This window comes from Meleagris gallopavo, chromosome 4, assembly GCF_000146605.3.
Source record: "Meleagris gallopavo isolate NT-WF06-2002-E0010 breed Aviagen turkey brand Nicholas breeding stock chromosome 4, Turkey_5.1, whole genome shotgun sequence".
Lineage (NCBI taxonomy): Eukaryota > Metazoa > Chordata > Aves > Galliformes > Phasianidae > Meleagris > Meleagris gallopavo.
Window position 1 is genome coordinate 36,039,224 of NC_015014.2, and position 15,869 is coordinate 36,055,092.

A 15,869-nucleotide genomic window follows, 5' to 3' on the forward strand; every position below is an offset into this window, starting at 1 on the left:
TAAGTTTCCCTCTCCAGAGTGGGATACAGTGACTCCTGAGGCAAAAGACCTTATCAATAAAATGCTTACCATCAACCCTGCAAAACGTATCACAGCTTCAGAAGCACTAAAGCATCCATGGATCTGTGTAAGTAACTTCCACATATTTAACAAAATAATTTGAAAGACAAATCACTCTATGATGTACTTTAGTATCTCCTGAAGATGTTTGGAGGGTAATTTTTGTTCTTCCTTGTGGTGTTCTGTTGCAGTTATTAAAGTAGTAGAGTGTAAAATTGCAATCATACAGGTATGTCAGCCTGTGACAAGAAATTTTGCAGATGCAAACTTCTTTGCCTTGGATTCATGGTGCAGAATTTCACTGCCATAATTAGAGCGTGATTTTAAGTTCTCAAGGAAAAGAAAAGATATACAAGAAAGTAATTTTCAGTTGCATAATGTTTTACATCTTTTTTTATAACTATGATGATGAAATTGAAAAGCAGGAAATTAATGGACTTGTTAGATTACTGCTAGCAGAAGCTCCCTTTGTGTTACTGGATTCAGGACTACTTTCCAGTTTTCAGTGCAGTCTAGGCTTTGACTTTACAGATGATCTGGGCTGATGCTTTGAAAGTCACAGGGAGAGGTATAGAGCTGTTTCTCAGATCTATTCATTTTAGTCGGCTGCACTATCTGGCCTTTAAATGATGCAAATTAAGTTGGGTTACATGCAAAATGTAAGTGCTGCTGAATTTCCTCTGAAATATTTCCTGCTTCTGTGCCTTACCTACTGTCACTAATGTTACAGAAAATCTATCGTCTTGTTCTAAAACATATTTTCAAAAATTTTCATATTTAGTATATTATGTTTATACTCTGTAACCCAAACTCTTAGGATTCTGTGTTTTTCTTAGTCCTTACTAAGGAAATTGGGAAAAACTTATTCTGACAAATACTAGGTAAAAAGAGACCTTGTTTTTTGTTGGTTTGGAAATTTCCTCTATGAAGCTTGCAGAAAAGAGTTACACAGGTTAGAAATTGGAAACTTAAGTATTGGACCATATAGGTCAACATGCATATATGTCGTAGTTTAAATGAAAAACTATATGTCTGTTTGGATGCATTTAAAGTAATTATTTCCTTAATTTCTTCAGCAACGTTCCACTGTTGCCTCTATGATGCACAGACAGGAGACTGTAGATTGCTTGAAGAAATTCAATGCAAGAAGAAAACTAAAGGTAAGAATGAAAACAATCGCAAGGACAAGTAGATAGTTTTGGAAAGATAAAAATATAATTTGGCTCTTAGTCCATCTATGAAATAAATGATCCCCAAGGGAATTTTTCTTGAATGCTACTGTAATAAGAACTGAGCATGAGGATCTTGATTTTTAACGGAAGAGAATAGAACATTATATTTTCATGTGAGCTGTGATACTGAACATTAGAAACTATGTAATGCTGGAACTGATACATCTTTTTTCCAAATCTAATCACTTTTCTAACCTACTACATAAAAGTGTTTTAAGAAAGAAATTTTAAAATGTGTACTGCATAATTTTGTTGGATTCAAAATAACAACAATCATCTTCCTGTATGCACATTAAAAACTCTTTGTTGAGGGAAAATCCCTAAGATTGTTCTTCTAGGTTATCATTTGTTTTCTACTGCATAGACAGCATAATTTTGCAAATTGTGAAATTTTCCTATTAGTACCTTACAAATCAACTTCTCTACCTATTAAAAAATTAATCCAACCAAATGAGTGAAGTAGTGAAGTCTATTTCGTATTCCACTATATATTATGCTTCTGGTTACTGTGCCCATGAATACTTGTGACTGTGTATTACAAACTTACAGTTAATAACAGATTCCCAGGATTGCTAGTAGCTGTGCAATTAAGATTGAATTACAGTTCACGACAAGTAATGCATAGCCAATCCATTCTTTCAGAGTTAAATAGTTTATTTAGTAATTAAGCAGTTTGTGTGATTTACCACGTGTGTACTTCTTTCTTCCTGTCGTGTTCTCATTCAGTACTTCAAAGAAGTATGTTACTAATTTGAAAAAATGTATGTCTACACAGGGGGCCATTTTGACAACTATGCTGGCTACCAGGAATTTCTCAGGTATGTTAACTGAGCTCCGGGTTCATATGGCCTTTATGTTTTGATGTCTGTGATGATGACTAAGATATAATTAGGATTTAGTAGCACATAAAAATCTTTGCTTTTCAAGAATATATAAACATGATATGTCTTAAGTTTTTTCCTTTGCAGAAACAAGTGAGAGAATTTAAACTATTTGAACTAAATAGAATAAATTTTAGTAGGCATCAGTGGTGTCATTTTTAAGTAGAATGTGTCTCTTTGTATTTTTAATGTTATGTTTTGAAAGACAGACAGAATTTTCCCATTTTATTTTGGTGGAGGAAAATCAAAAATAATGGATGTAGTTCCATATGAGTAAGTATGTATCTCAAATCTCATTCAAAGATTTTATTGCATCTTGTTTTAAAGCAAAAGCAGAAAAACACACACGTTCCTTCCTTATTGCTTTTCTAAGAAGTAAGAAATGTATTAAAGTTTGTCCTTCTTTTCCTTCTTTTCCATTGCCTTATTTAATAAAGCAAGAAATGCTTCCTCTATATAAAATAATTCTGTAGTTGAGGGTACCTGAAGATTTAGATCTTTATGCAACATAAATTTTAATAGACAAAGATAAAATATGTTTACTATTAATAGACTTAGAATTGTCCTCAACAGCACTGTGGCTGGAACTAAGATACTCTGCTGAATTTTTCATTTTACCATTTGAGATCTTAAGTGCATAGTTTAAAAAAAAAAAAAAAAAGCCAAATTCAAAAGTCTGTAATATTAAAGTCTCCCTACTCTATAATGCAACTGTAGAACAGAAACTAATTTATAGACATGATAGTGCTTTAGGCATATTTTGAATAGTAATAAGCACAGAATCATTCACAATAAATTAAATAATGATGAATGCAGAAGCAGTTTGTTCAATTTGCATAGGACTTGAAATAAACACCCCTTCCTAGCTTGCAGTATTTAATATAAACATGTAACACAGAAGATTACATTCATGTAAGTTTTACAGGGCTATGGCTTAATTTATTGCCAGTATCATTTTATTTTCAAGTTAATGCTGTAGGCTTCCTATTTTGTAGGAATTAATTATTCTTAAATGCCAAGTAAATACGTAATTTCTCATCACTTTTCATAACTTTGTCTATGTATGTAAGGGTCAATTTCAACTTTCATAATGGAAAAAACTCTGAAGTCATTTTAAAATATGATTTTGACATGAAAAGCAAACAGGATTTTGGCTTTTTTTTCCTTCTTTTTTTTTTCACCCATTCTCTCTATTTTATATCGTAATGATCCGTAGTATCCCTTGATGTATTTTTATTTTTCAAGTTGTTTATTCATTGTAATTCATCGCAAAGCATGCGTTTGAATGTTCTTTGTCCATAACAATGTGGTTATAAAAGTGTTTTATTTTCCTTTTTCTTTCTTCCTTTTATGTGGAATGTATATTTCTTGTGAGGTAAGACCCTCAGCACGTGAAAGGAACATCTTTTTTCTCTTCAAAATTGCTGTTTGCTGTAAATCACTTTAATTTCTTCATGTTGTCACAGTGCCATTTCTCTTTAGTCTGCTTTCTGGCTTATTAGAACTGCCGTAGGTTTTATTTATAGCTAATTCTTGTAGTTGCAAGAAATTTTTCTTTGTGGGCTTAATTTAGAATATGCTAATTGCTTTGCTATTGCAAATTCTTTAAATACTTGATTTGTATGCAGTATCTGTGCTTAGATGCATTAAAATATTTTTATATATGTATATACACATTCCAAGACAAAAACAATTCCAAGACAAAAAGGAAGTTGAGTATGAAATATGTCCTATAACATAAAACGTTGCATAATAATCCATACTGCTTACTGGGCACATTTCAAAGGACGTGCTGGCAATGCCATAAACACAATAGTTGCAGTTACTGCTTTTAGTGCCTACATTTTACTGGCTACTTTTTTTTAAACATATAACCTGTAATGTTGGTTTAGCATTGAAGGAACTCAGAAGTTTTATGCACAGCTGTAACCCTAGGACCTAGTTTGTTATGAGCAGCAGCCTGTAATAGTTAATGTATGTTTTCTCACATTTTTATAAGCTCTAATGGTAGAAAAGAGGCTTTGAAAGCAAAGAACTTCTGGGTTTTTTTTACCTAAAGTTCAAGAAATAGCTCCTCCCCTTTGCTTTTCCTAAATGAATTTCTGGAGTGCCTGAAATGTTTGCTGGATATAAAATATAAGGCCATGTTGTATCAGGTCCTATAAGCACACATAACAGAAATGTGTACCCTGTCCCCTCAAAATCATGTAAGACACTTTTTAAAAAATATAAATTCATGTGTTTCTGTAAATAAAACCATGCACTGTGCCTGTTGCATAATGCTGGCAAATTTAGTATTTGTTAATTTTAATTGGAAATCATGGGCCTTATGAGAGTTAGAATATCAGTCTAATAGCTGATATCCGAGGCTAACACAACGCATTTGCCTGATGTCATTTTCCAGCTGTTTTTTTGTTTGTTTGTTTTGTTTTTGTTTTTTTAATTTAAACAACACAGTAATGGACAGCAGTTATTTCTTTACAGTATTGTGGGTGATTTTTCATTTTCTGTTCTCTGCACAGAGCTAAATGTGCACTTGACGCATATATAACCAGTGTATGAGCCACAAGTACACAAATTAACTTCAGCTTTAAGCCAGATAACTCATTAACTTCAAAATCATCAGTTCATTTGAACAGCCTTAGTCTAGCAAGAACCAATCATTTTGTTCTGTTTGTTCAGTTTGGGTTTTGTTTTGTTTTTAAGAGAAGGATACCAATAATGATGGGAGCTTGTGCCAGCTCTGCCTCCTTTTGGATATGCTGGATTACTAACTGGAGCTTTCCTTTTCTAAAAAGGCTCCTGCTTCTGAGTGAAACTGTGTGTGTAGAAGAGCAGTTTCAACATAAGCTTTGGTGTACCTTCTGATAGGAAAATTGGGTCATAAACAACAGTAAAACAAAAGATACCAGACTTATCTTATAAATCTTTGGCAGAGAGTCATAGAGCATTTAGACTTCTGTGAATAGTATACTTGAACTTGGTAGATCTTTAATCATGCTTTTCTGCTGTAAATGCTTGTAACCTGTAAAGGTTCTGAACTGTGGTGTCATTTCTTGCACATTAGCTCTCTCTGGAATAATTTGGCCAGATTCTTGCCGCCACTTGAAGTGATAGAATTCAAAACCTTGACAAACCTTTGAATAAAATCATGGTTTGTCATCAGTTCCTGCCATTAACAGGTTGTTCTTTCATATCTGTGACTTTTCAGACTATCACATGAGGAACTGATGCTTTATGGTGGAAAATTCCCATTGAAGCAAAGCCAGAAGTGCTTTTTTTTTAAAGTTCACTTTTCATTAAATGAAATAGACAGCAATGTACCTCTCTATGCTCTTAAGGTATTCTGTTGATGTGATATTGGGTACTTTTGTGGCACTCTCAAATTGATACCAGATGCAACTGTTTTCCTGTATGCCACCCAGGAAAGTTCCTAACTGCTGGGTTTCTCATTTTATAAGTACAATTTTATAAGTACAGTTAACCAGCAGCTATAATCAGTGGAAGAATATGATAATCTGGAGTATTAGTAGTTTAATTATTTTCAGCATTTATTTCCTACATTCAGAACAACAAAAGGAGGAAATAAAAACTGAAAATGTATCTGCAGCTGGGAGGCAAATGGGGATTTGCTACAACAGCTGATTGACCTCCATAGTAACCATCTGACACTGAAATTACTTGTCTCATTTTACAGCAGCCAAGAGTTTACTGAAAAAGCCAGATGGAGTTAAGGTAGGTTAAATGCATGCTTTAAAATATGTATTCTTAGTCATCACCTAATTGTAACTTCTGCTGGTTCTTGGAATTGAATATTGTTATTTATTTTCATTATATAATGTTGAAATTATTAAAGTTAGTAGATGAAAATTAAAAAATGAAATAACAAAAATATTTGAAAAACAAGGATTTTAATAAATGGGAAATAGAAAGCTGCTGGAGAAAATACTTTTTTTGATATTTCAGTAAAGGATGATTGTGTGACTAAATGCTAATAACTAGCTTGTAAATATAATTGATGGTTTGGTGGTGGGCACGTTTGTTTTCAAGGTTTAAGTGCTTACCGGTAGCTTTCTTGTCTTCGTGTTTCCCCTTGACTTTTCATTAGATTCCTTGGAAGACCAAAGGTTTACTGGTATTCTTGGCTCCATATGAGGTGTTTTCTGCCAGATGTACTTGCTATATTTGGCAGAACTGGAGGGTTTTACTGTCTCAACAAATCAACTCATCTTGACGAACAGATCTTGCTAAGAAGGGAACATTTTGGCAGCTTTCATACACGATTTAGAGCTCCTTTCTCATGTCACCAGATCCTGCAGGAGGAGAGATGCTTCACAAATTCTGGAAAAATACTTTGAAAAACAGACAGAAAAAAAAAACAAAACCACTCAGCAGTGAAAAATATTTTATTTCTTTCCTTGGAGAAATCTTGAAGACTAAAACAAGTGCCTCAGGCTTTCACTATATGATGCTAAAGAAATTCTTCTGTTCTCGATGTATTGTCTCAGGAGTGTATCTTTGACCTGAATTTTAATTTATTATTAACTTTTTCCCTGAACAAAACATTATATACTTAAATAATGGATTCATAGTATATTTGATCCTATTCTCCCAAATACTCACACTTTTCCTATAAAATAAGCTTGACTGACTGAAAATGAAGTGAGTCCACCATGATTTCAGAGCTTCTCACTGACAAGTAGATATCTTACTTATCTGGAGAAGCACACAGTCAGCACTATTTTGTCATGTCTGTGGAAAATCCTTAAGATGTGTTGTTGTGGAATATCTAAATTTTATGTACTTCAGCTGAACAGCTTTTCTTTTTTAAATATCATTCCTCCTACAGGTCTACCATGGTATTATTCTATCTCAATTTTTATTATAATACTACAAACAATTGTTGCCAAAATTTTGCCTAAGTTGTTACTTTGGTTTTCAGCAGATTTTGTACCTACTGTTTGCCTGCATGGTCATGTGGAGCAAAGGGAGTAAATTTACGTCTGGGGAAGTCTTATTTTTGTCATTTATTTTATTGAGATACTATATTCTCCATAGCGCTTTTTTACTCCTTCCTACAGCTTAAGCTGTCTTTTCCTATTTAAAAAAAAGAAAAAAAAGAAAAGAAAGAAATATACTGTACGCCATGCATTGATACTTTAAATCCAACCAGTCACATTTTCTTCTTTTCCTTTCTCTCTGACTGGTCAATTCAGAAAAGGAAGTCCAGTTCGAGTGTTCAAATGATGGTGAGGATCTTTATCTGACAGATTTTTCCTCCGGTGAAACATTCACACCTAGAAATCAAACAGTTGCATTTAGTTTTGTTAACATACTGCAAGGAGCTGCAAGACTTTACAGTACAACCTTGTGAATTTTAAGCCTGCAGTTGCTATATGCCATCCACACTGAATTGTTCTCCAGTTCTTCCAAGCAAGATATTTATTTATTTATTTATTTGTTTATGTATTTATTTATTTATTTAACCTGGGGACATATGAAAACAAACAAAAAGTAGATGTAACATTGGCCAATGCAGCTATCCTTAGTAAATAAAAATAGTAACAGAATAGCAATCCTATAATAGCCTTCCATTAATTTTTAAAATCTCCTTTTATTTAGAGCTAATAATATTAATTACATAACTCAAACTACATTGTTCTGCACAGTGAACCCCTTTAATTGAGCAGCTATACGTCAGGATGCCATACTAATTGCTTAGGAGTCAAAAAACAATTTCACAGCCCTTCTCTACTACAATCTCCCAACTAACTTCCTTCACGGCTCAAAGTTTTGTCACAAGACATCCCAGCTGGCAGCCAGTCTCTCTTCTTTCTCCTCAGCCTACTCTATAGCCATGGATTCATTCGGCCTCTGCGATCGCACACAACAACCTGTTGTATTCCTGTTTGTTGTGGTTTTGAATCTGACTTTTGTGAGGTCTGTGATCATCTGCTGTGATATCCCAGGCCTCTTGTGCTGCTGCCGCAGGTAGAAATAAGGCAAACGCTCCTCATCCACACCTTTCACTGGAATGTGCAACTCTCCTTGAAAGGCAAAAGTGCTGGTATGGTCTGAGAAGGCATGCAGTTATGTAGGTAAATTGTCTGCTCTTCAAGTGAGTGAAGAGTTTCACTGACAGGATCAGTGGTTACAGTGCCCAAATGAGAATTACTGGAAACATGTGGTGAAGATATTTTTAGTATCCAAATGTGAAGTGGGTTTTATCTTTTCATTACAGAAGTGCTATTTGAAAGATTAAGCCCCAAGCTGCAGATCTTGTTTCTTAAAATATTTTTGTAACATTTTGACCAAAGATGTGTAATTATTCTGCAGTTGGCTCAGCTGTTGGCATATTTGTGTTCGTCCAGCCTGCACCGTGATCAGACATATAAGGGTGGCACTTGACAAGTGATGCACTAGTTTTCCTTCTTCACATCAAATAAAAGATAACCACATGAGTATAATTGAACTTTTCATATGAAAATCTTTTATTCCTTTTGGAATCATTTCCCTCTCCTGTTAAAATAAGTGCAAAATGCACAATGTCTAATAGATGAACAAATAAGCACAAGTATATATTCTATGAGAGAGAAGGTATAAGGCTTGTTGCTGTTTTCTCTCTAAGTTTCAAAGTACTGTGTATACAGAATAATTAATTTTTAGTTGCTATCTCTTTCTGCTTTTGATAATGAATGATCTATTCTTGTTAGTTTTAAGAAGTTCTGAATATATTTCCTGCAGTTTTCAGCAGTAGCTGTAATGGATATTATTTATTTTTATAGGACTTTCATCAAGGGAGTATGGACCCAAGCCTGCTCTCCTTACTCAGGCAAAATTGGAATTGGAATTTGATTAACCCGTTTTCATTATATATTCAACAGCAAGCATTTGTTTGGCATATCACTTTTTATTTTATTTTATTTTTATTAAGCTACTACTGAATAGGACTGTATGAAATCTGGTGAAATTGTTTCTTATTTCATGTTTTTTACTTTACGTGCATCTGTGCCTTTTGTTAAGTGCTTTTTTTGTAGTCTTTTAAGGACTACGTTGTTGCCAAATAAGAACCGTTAATGATACAACGTAATACACAGTTTTTCTCTTGTTTTAAAAGGTTGGTATGCTGTCAAGCAATGTTCTATGTGTACTCACTATTCCATAACTTTCCTGTAGAGAACTTTCATCTATAGAAGTAGTGGGGTGTTTTTTAAAAAGTTTTTCCTGAGTGAGGAGTTCAGGTTTTACCAATCTCACAGCCCTATAAATATCTCGACAAGTTAATAATGAATGAAATATGAAATGCTCACTAATACCTCTCTGTGTGAGTGAAATTATGCACCAAGGTAATTTTCTCTCCCTATCTTGAGTTCAGACACCTTTGCAACTTATGGCTGAAATATCACCAAAAGTTTGTAAGAGTGAATAGATAAATGAAACTTACTTGGCAATAACTAAGCTAACTTGGAACATAAACACTTGGAGATCAATAATACTTACATTTTCTCTTAATGACAGTTTCTTTAGAAAAACTGTTATTTAAAAAGAAAAATTGGTATCTTGTCCTTCTACTGTAGACCAATGTGAACTTTGATTTTAAATCAATGAAATTTATTTTTGTCCTGCATGGGACATGGAGGCCCTATCACAAATATTATTAAATAATGTGTAGTATAAGAACAACATTCCCTGCCATTAACTAACTAGGCTATTTTGTATTCTTCAAAGTCAATCTTTGCTATGGTGAGGAAATTTGCAGTCTGTCATTAGGTAATGCAAACCCTGCTGACATTTCTATAATCTAGACACGTTCAATATGAGACTTCAGCTAAGCTGCAGGCATAATACATACTATCAATAAATCATCTGCCACACCTGTACCAAAGTAAAATAATAGTAAAAAAATGTTGAGGACATTAATAGATTTCAGAGAACTTTGCCAGCAGTGCTAACTTGCAGAATCTTGAATTAACTGAAGCATTGGTACAGACAGAAGCACTGCACTACACTGCGCTGCTGAGAAGCTGAGTACTTCATGTGAGGCTACAGAGTCATTGGTTAGTTTAAATTAGAAATCAGATGTTATGGCTCTCTTTATTCAGTCCTATTCTAGGACTTCCTCTTTATTTATGCTTTTTCATATATATTACATAACACATCTTCATTTGCTAATTGGTTTTAGAAAGAAAACCATTTTTTTCTTCTTTAAGAAGAAAAAATACCTTAGAAGTTTACTAGTGCTTTTTCTTTTAAATGATGAAGTGATACAACAGTTCATTAAGGAAACAATTTTGTACTTTTATTTCTTTGTTTTGCACATTTTTTATTAAGCACTATGATTAAAAGGTTCAGTAGATATTTTTTGGATCTAAGTCTTTCAAGACTCTTTGTTTATGCTAATAATATTTCTGCATGCTGCTTTGGACTGCTCTTGTTAAAATTAAACATGATGGAAGCATACATGAAATTTTTTTCTAATAATAGTGAAAGAAAAAGTGACATATTTCGAACTAATTTTACTGATAATTAAGTCTTGCTTTCTAGTGCATGTAAACAGTGGCTTGGTACATGATTTTCAATATTTCTGTTCTCTTCATACCATGATATTTATGAAAGCTGGATTTTAAAAAATGGATTTAAAGAATCAGATAACTTTACAGTTACTGCTAACATCACTGGAAGTTTATATAAGTAAAAGTCAAAAGACTTGTAGAGGTGATGCTGTGCTAAGCTTAAGAATTAGCGTGATGACCTAGATGTAAGTTAAGCAGATCTGCAGTGATTTGTGGCTTAAGACTACAGATACTCTAGTGTGAAACCTTACGTTTCAATTTATGGTGCCTAAATTGAGAGGCTGCTGTTCAGTTACTGCAGGAAACTTTAGTTAACGAAGATCACAGCTGGCAATTATTTTGTAGAAAATAATACCAAAAAAAGTTGAAGAGACACTAGTCTCTTTCCAGCATTAGTCATATTTATTCAGATTTGTTCCCAGAAGACGATAGAAATAATCTATAGATGTCTGAAAAGCTATGAGGAATCAAATATTATTTATGGTAGCGATTAGTAATTAAGAAATAACAAGTAAAGTAGAGCGCAGTTTTTTAATACTGTTGCATGATATGAAGTCATAACGACAAATTAGTACTCTTCTCAAGCCCATATTAATTATTTTCTCTTCTTGTATGTTTATAACTACCATTTAAACGCTCTCTGTTCTTTTAAGTGTCACAGACAAGATCTTCTATACAGTATACAGAACTTCATATAGCGCATCATATAGTCGTAGCTAATTTTTTTTGAGGGGTTGCAGCTAGCTATAAGATCTATTGTTAGCGTTCTTTCAAGTTCATAAGTTCATCTTTCTGTGATTCTTTATTTCCATATCTATATCTATATATAGATATCTATATCTGTATATAGATGTTCTATACAGAGAGATATAGATACAGTGTCTACGAAGAGTTCTAAGGCCTGTCTGTTTCTATTTTCTGCATACCTACAGATAAACAACAAAACGAACGTGGTAACCAGCCCCAAGGAAAATATTCCTACCCCTGCGCTGGTATACCTGGAATCTTCCTTCTCATGCTATCTTGAAGTTTTTGACTGTCTTCTGTTTGTTCTCCCTACTTTTTTTTTGCTTTTTCATGCATTTACCCCGCTTGCTTTCTAAGAACAGGTTTTGAAAACTCCTTTTGTTTGAATTATGGTGATTTTTTTGTGTGTGTGGGGAAGTCCATTGTTGCAGCGTGTTTATTAATAGAAACCATTATGTGGAAGCTGGATGCAATGGTCGTACCATTTGTAACTGTAGTTGAATTTTTTGCATGCTCTGCCAGAAAGTGAGGAGAATGCGCTTTTATGTTGCTCTTAGCATTTTGCCTGATGATTGTTTGAATCTTTTTAATGCTAACCTTCTGCCAAAAAAATATATATATTTTTTTTTTCTCTGCTTTTGCCTTAGTATAAGTACTGATGTCAAGGACAGTAACAAGATTATTGCTAGGTAACCATAAACTAGACCTTATTCAGATTTTTATTCCATATTTCCTGAGACTCAGCAGGACTTTGCAAGTCTTCCCTGGAATCTAGAGGCATGTAGTCCTAAACTTTCTAGCTTATTTCTCTTGCATTTAAGTCTGCGGGAGACATTACTCATTAACAAGCACTGCTAGGAACATACTGCTAATCAGTGCTGTTCGTAACAGTTTCTATTGCAAGCTCCTGTTTCTTAGGCATGTACGTGTCACAAGGGTCACAAATAAAAGTGTTGATATAATGAGTAGCTAATTTAGTGAGGTTTCCCATATGCCTGCATGTATCACTTTGGAAACATGAAAAATTCACACATGTTGATTCAGATTTTTCATCTTTAATTTTTTTGTGCCCCTAGAACTGAAGCATACATTGCTAAGTAATTTTAAGGGCAGGTTAACAGGTTTTATACATGAGTATATGTCTGTAGGTTCTCAGACATGGCCACTTACAATGATCCATGCAGAAAGTATGCCGGCCAGCTGCTGGTTCAAACATTATTTAATCTTTTTTTTTGTTAAGAGAAAAGGATTTGGGGAAATTTAGCTTGAAAGTGATGCCAAGATCTCTTTTGTTTACTTTTTGCAGCTCCAACTGGGCAGCAATTGGTAACAATTGGTATATTTTCCTAAACACTGTAGTGTTTGAAGATATTTAGCTCCTACAATCTTCATCAATCCATCTGTATTTTTATTTCATCACTGTTGTGTTAATATTAATACAAGCAAACATGCTTAAAGAGGTCATTTCTGGCCTTCTTGTCTGACCTGGCTTAAACAAGAAAAGGAGCAAAGTGTTTAGTGTGATCTTGTGGGGAAAAAAGAGAAAAAAGGAAGAAAAAAAAGCCTCTGCCTCTGCAGGTCTCAGGAGCTTCAAAGCCCTGCTTGCATTGGTCGTGAATAAGGTCTCTGCATGCTGCTGCATTTGGTGAGATGGTCTTTTTTTGCTGGCTTGCTGCTGAGGAAATCTATAATAGAGACATCCAGTTTCATTCTCTGGCAACAGTTAACGGTTGTTTCAGCTCTTGTCACTGTTCAGCATTTCTGAGCTGGCTCTTCTTGCATCCCTCACGCTAATGAGAATGTGTTTACCAATGAGAACTCTTTTTCTCTTTATTTTGTTCTTGCTCAGGAGCCCCAAACTACAGTTATCCACAACCCTGATGGAAATAAGGTATTCAGAAAGAATCAACTCCATCTTGCCTTTCAAATCCCACAATTCATTCACTGTTCCACAGCAGAATAGGGCGAAAAGGGAATTTATTGAAGAAAGTCTCATTCCTGCATTTATTACATCCGGTGTCTTTTGAGCCTGTTTCATCTGTGTCCATCAGTGTTCTGCTGGGTGCCGCGCTTCTGAAACTCACAGGGGAGTCAGTAGCAATTGGCAGAGTTCTGCACCTTCCGCAGCAAGGCTCAGGGAGCATTATGTGCTGCTTATTTCAGCTGAAAATTCTCTTAAGTTAAGAGGGGGAAAAAAAGAACGTTGTTCTCAGAGTGTGGTGAGATTATACCAACAAGTTTCATGTGCAGTTGTCTCCTTAGATAAAGATATAATTTCAGTTTATCCCATCTGTTTTTCTCAGCATGCCTATATATCATGTTGTGACATGCCTTTTGTGCAGGTCTTTGTTTTCTTCCATAACATCGCTGAGCTGTTTCAAAACAATTAACATTTCAAGTAACAAAGAGGTCTTATTTTTTATTCATTTTTTTCTTCCTGCTGCTTTCTTTGTGTGTGTGTGTACTGTGGCATTTGTGTTTGGTAGCTGATTCCTAAAACGTGGTTTATTTTTTGTGGATTTTTTTTGTTATTGTTGTTGTTGTTGTTTTTTCCATGCATGGACTTGAAAAGGGCCAGGAAATATCATCTATTTGAACATAACATATGTTCCTAGGGTTCCTGCAAAGAACTTATTCTTCAGCAAAAATTTCACTGTTTACAGTGCTGACATAAAGAATTGTCATTTCGTCCATCTAGTCTAACTACTTGTGATTTCTTTATGAGAGAAGGATTGAATCTGAGTGAAAAAATAACGCATGCAGACATTTTCAAGCATGACAGTGCTGATGGTGTGTATTGTGCTTGTATACTCTGTTCCTTTGTGTACCTCTGTAGAACTTCGAGCTTTTATTTTCATGTTACTGCTTTTTCAGCTTCCCAAGTTTTAACTCAAAGACAACAAATAGCCTGTGTTTGAATTCTAATCTAAGCTTTTTTGCTGAAGTCCACTAAAGACCAGAAGGAAACAAAATATTGGCGTGACTACATCTACTTGTCTTTATTATGTAATCATAGCAAATAAAATACTTAATGTCCCAAAATGTCACAGCAGACAAACAAACCACTTAATTCGGAGAGTGTCTCCTAAATTTTTGTGAAAGTCTATTCATTATAGTACGGCAACTGGAGTGGATGCTTCAATATTACAGGCTACATCTGCCGTGTGAGCTTGTGCATGGTGTTCACAGCTTGTACTCGTGTGGGGTTTTTGTTTACTCATCAGTATCTAATACTTGAAGTGAAAGAGCATGATACATCTGTGTAGAGTGAAACGTCTAACACCAGCTAGTACCAGAAAAGCATGGTGACTTGTTCGATTTTGTTTGTGTGTGAATTGATTCATGTAGTTTTATTTATGAATGCACATACATTTTGTTTTTAAAATCTAAGTAATTCATTAACTATTGGAACATTCTTTCTTCTCAGCCTTGTGAGGAGCTAGCAAATAAAGGGCACTGTCAAATTCTCATTTAGTTACTTAACTGTAAAATCACTTAAAGAGTTATATACAATTCCATCTCTGGTGTCTGTCTTTCAGTATAAAATAGCCCAGTTTATCCCTTTTGCTATTGAGCTGTGAATTAAAAGAAGAAAAAAATGCTGATTGCACTTTTCAAAAAAAGTGTACAGATAAAAAATCAACTTTAAAAACTATCATGCTTTCTAAAAATATTTTCCTATTAGATTTGACAACGCCCTGTTGAATTCATCTGTATTAGTTCATGTATCCTGTAATTAATGAAAGACTGAGATGCAGTATTCTTGCCGTTTTAACAGAGTGGAGGTTTAAATTAAACTATCTGATAGATGAGTCATTTCTCTGAATGGTTGCTTGAAAGATGCTTCAGTTTGTCCAAGTTGTTATCGTAAATTTACCAATTCTCTGTCTCCTTTGATTTTTTTCAATCACACAGTATAAAAGCGACAGAAATATCTGGTTTTCTTAAAATCACTCCCAGACTTTGTTTTAATGTACATTGCATATGTCTTGTGAGTGGAAAACCAATTTTGATATGCAGCATGAAGAAGTCTGCATATTTAAAAACTGGAACAAAACGACTGACTTTATGTAGTTTGTTAATCACTGGTTAATCAGTTAAAATGGCAAGCTCTCCTCTTACTTGGCTGAGGTTCATCTAACATTTCAGAAGGATTTTGTACAGCTGGATGTTAAAGAAAAAACATACTTCCTTTACGTTCCTGTGAAGTAAAAGCACTAGACAGCAGGAAATGTATTTATTATGTTCCCTTTTGTAGTTAGAGACAATGTTTGACATCAGTTTAAGGTGACATTGTCTCAGTCAGTGTGTGACCATTTGTCTGCGAACTACATCCCATTATGCTTCCAGGCTTTGCATGATATCTGTAACTAACT

General features: G+C 34.3%; 1 protein-coding gene across 12 annotated transcripts in view; it reads left to right on the top strand.

Moving 5' to 3' along the window:
• The window catches only part of CAMK2D (calcium/calmodulin dependent protein kinase II delta), a 216,376-nt gene that overhangs the window by 117,538 nt on the left and 82,969 nt on the right, over window positions 1-15,869 (top strand). For 4 of the 12 annotated variants that reach the window (XR_002114339.2, XM_010709979.3, XM_010709958.3 and 1 more), the window contains exons 9-15: window positions 5-127; window positions 1,137-1,220; window positions 2,068-2,110; window positions 5,871-5,908; window positions 7,390-7,422; window positions 11,679-11,738; window positions 13,343-13,384. Coding sequence is in view for 11 of the 12 variants with exons in the window: in XM_010709979.3 (XP_010708281.2) it covers window positions 5-127; window positions 1,137-1,220; window positions 2,068-2,110; window positions 5,871-5,908; window positions 7,390-7,422; window positions 11,679-11,738; window positions 13,343-13,384 (423 nt within the window). In the remaining variant the exon portion in view is untranslated. The remainder of the gene's footprint in view (window positions 1-4; window positions 128-1,136; window positions 1,221-2,067; window positions 2,111-5,870; window positions 5,909-7,389; window positions 7,423-11,678; window positions 11,739-13,342; window positions 13,385-15,869) is intronic. The other 8 variants (XM_010709966.3, XM_019614755.2, XM_010709974.3 and 5 more) reach the window with 8 other exon arrangements.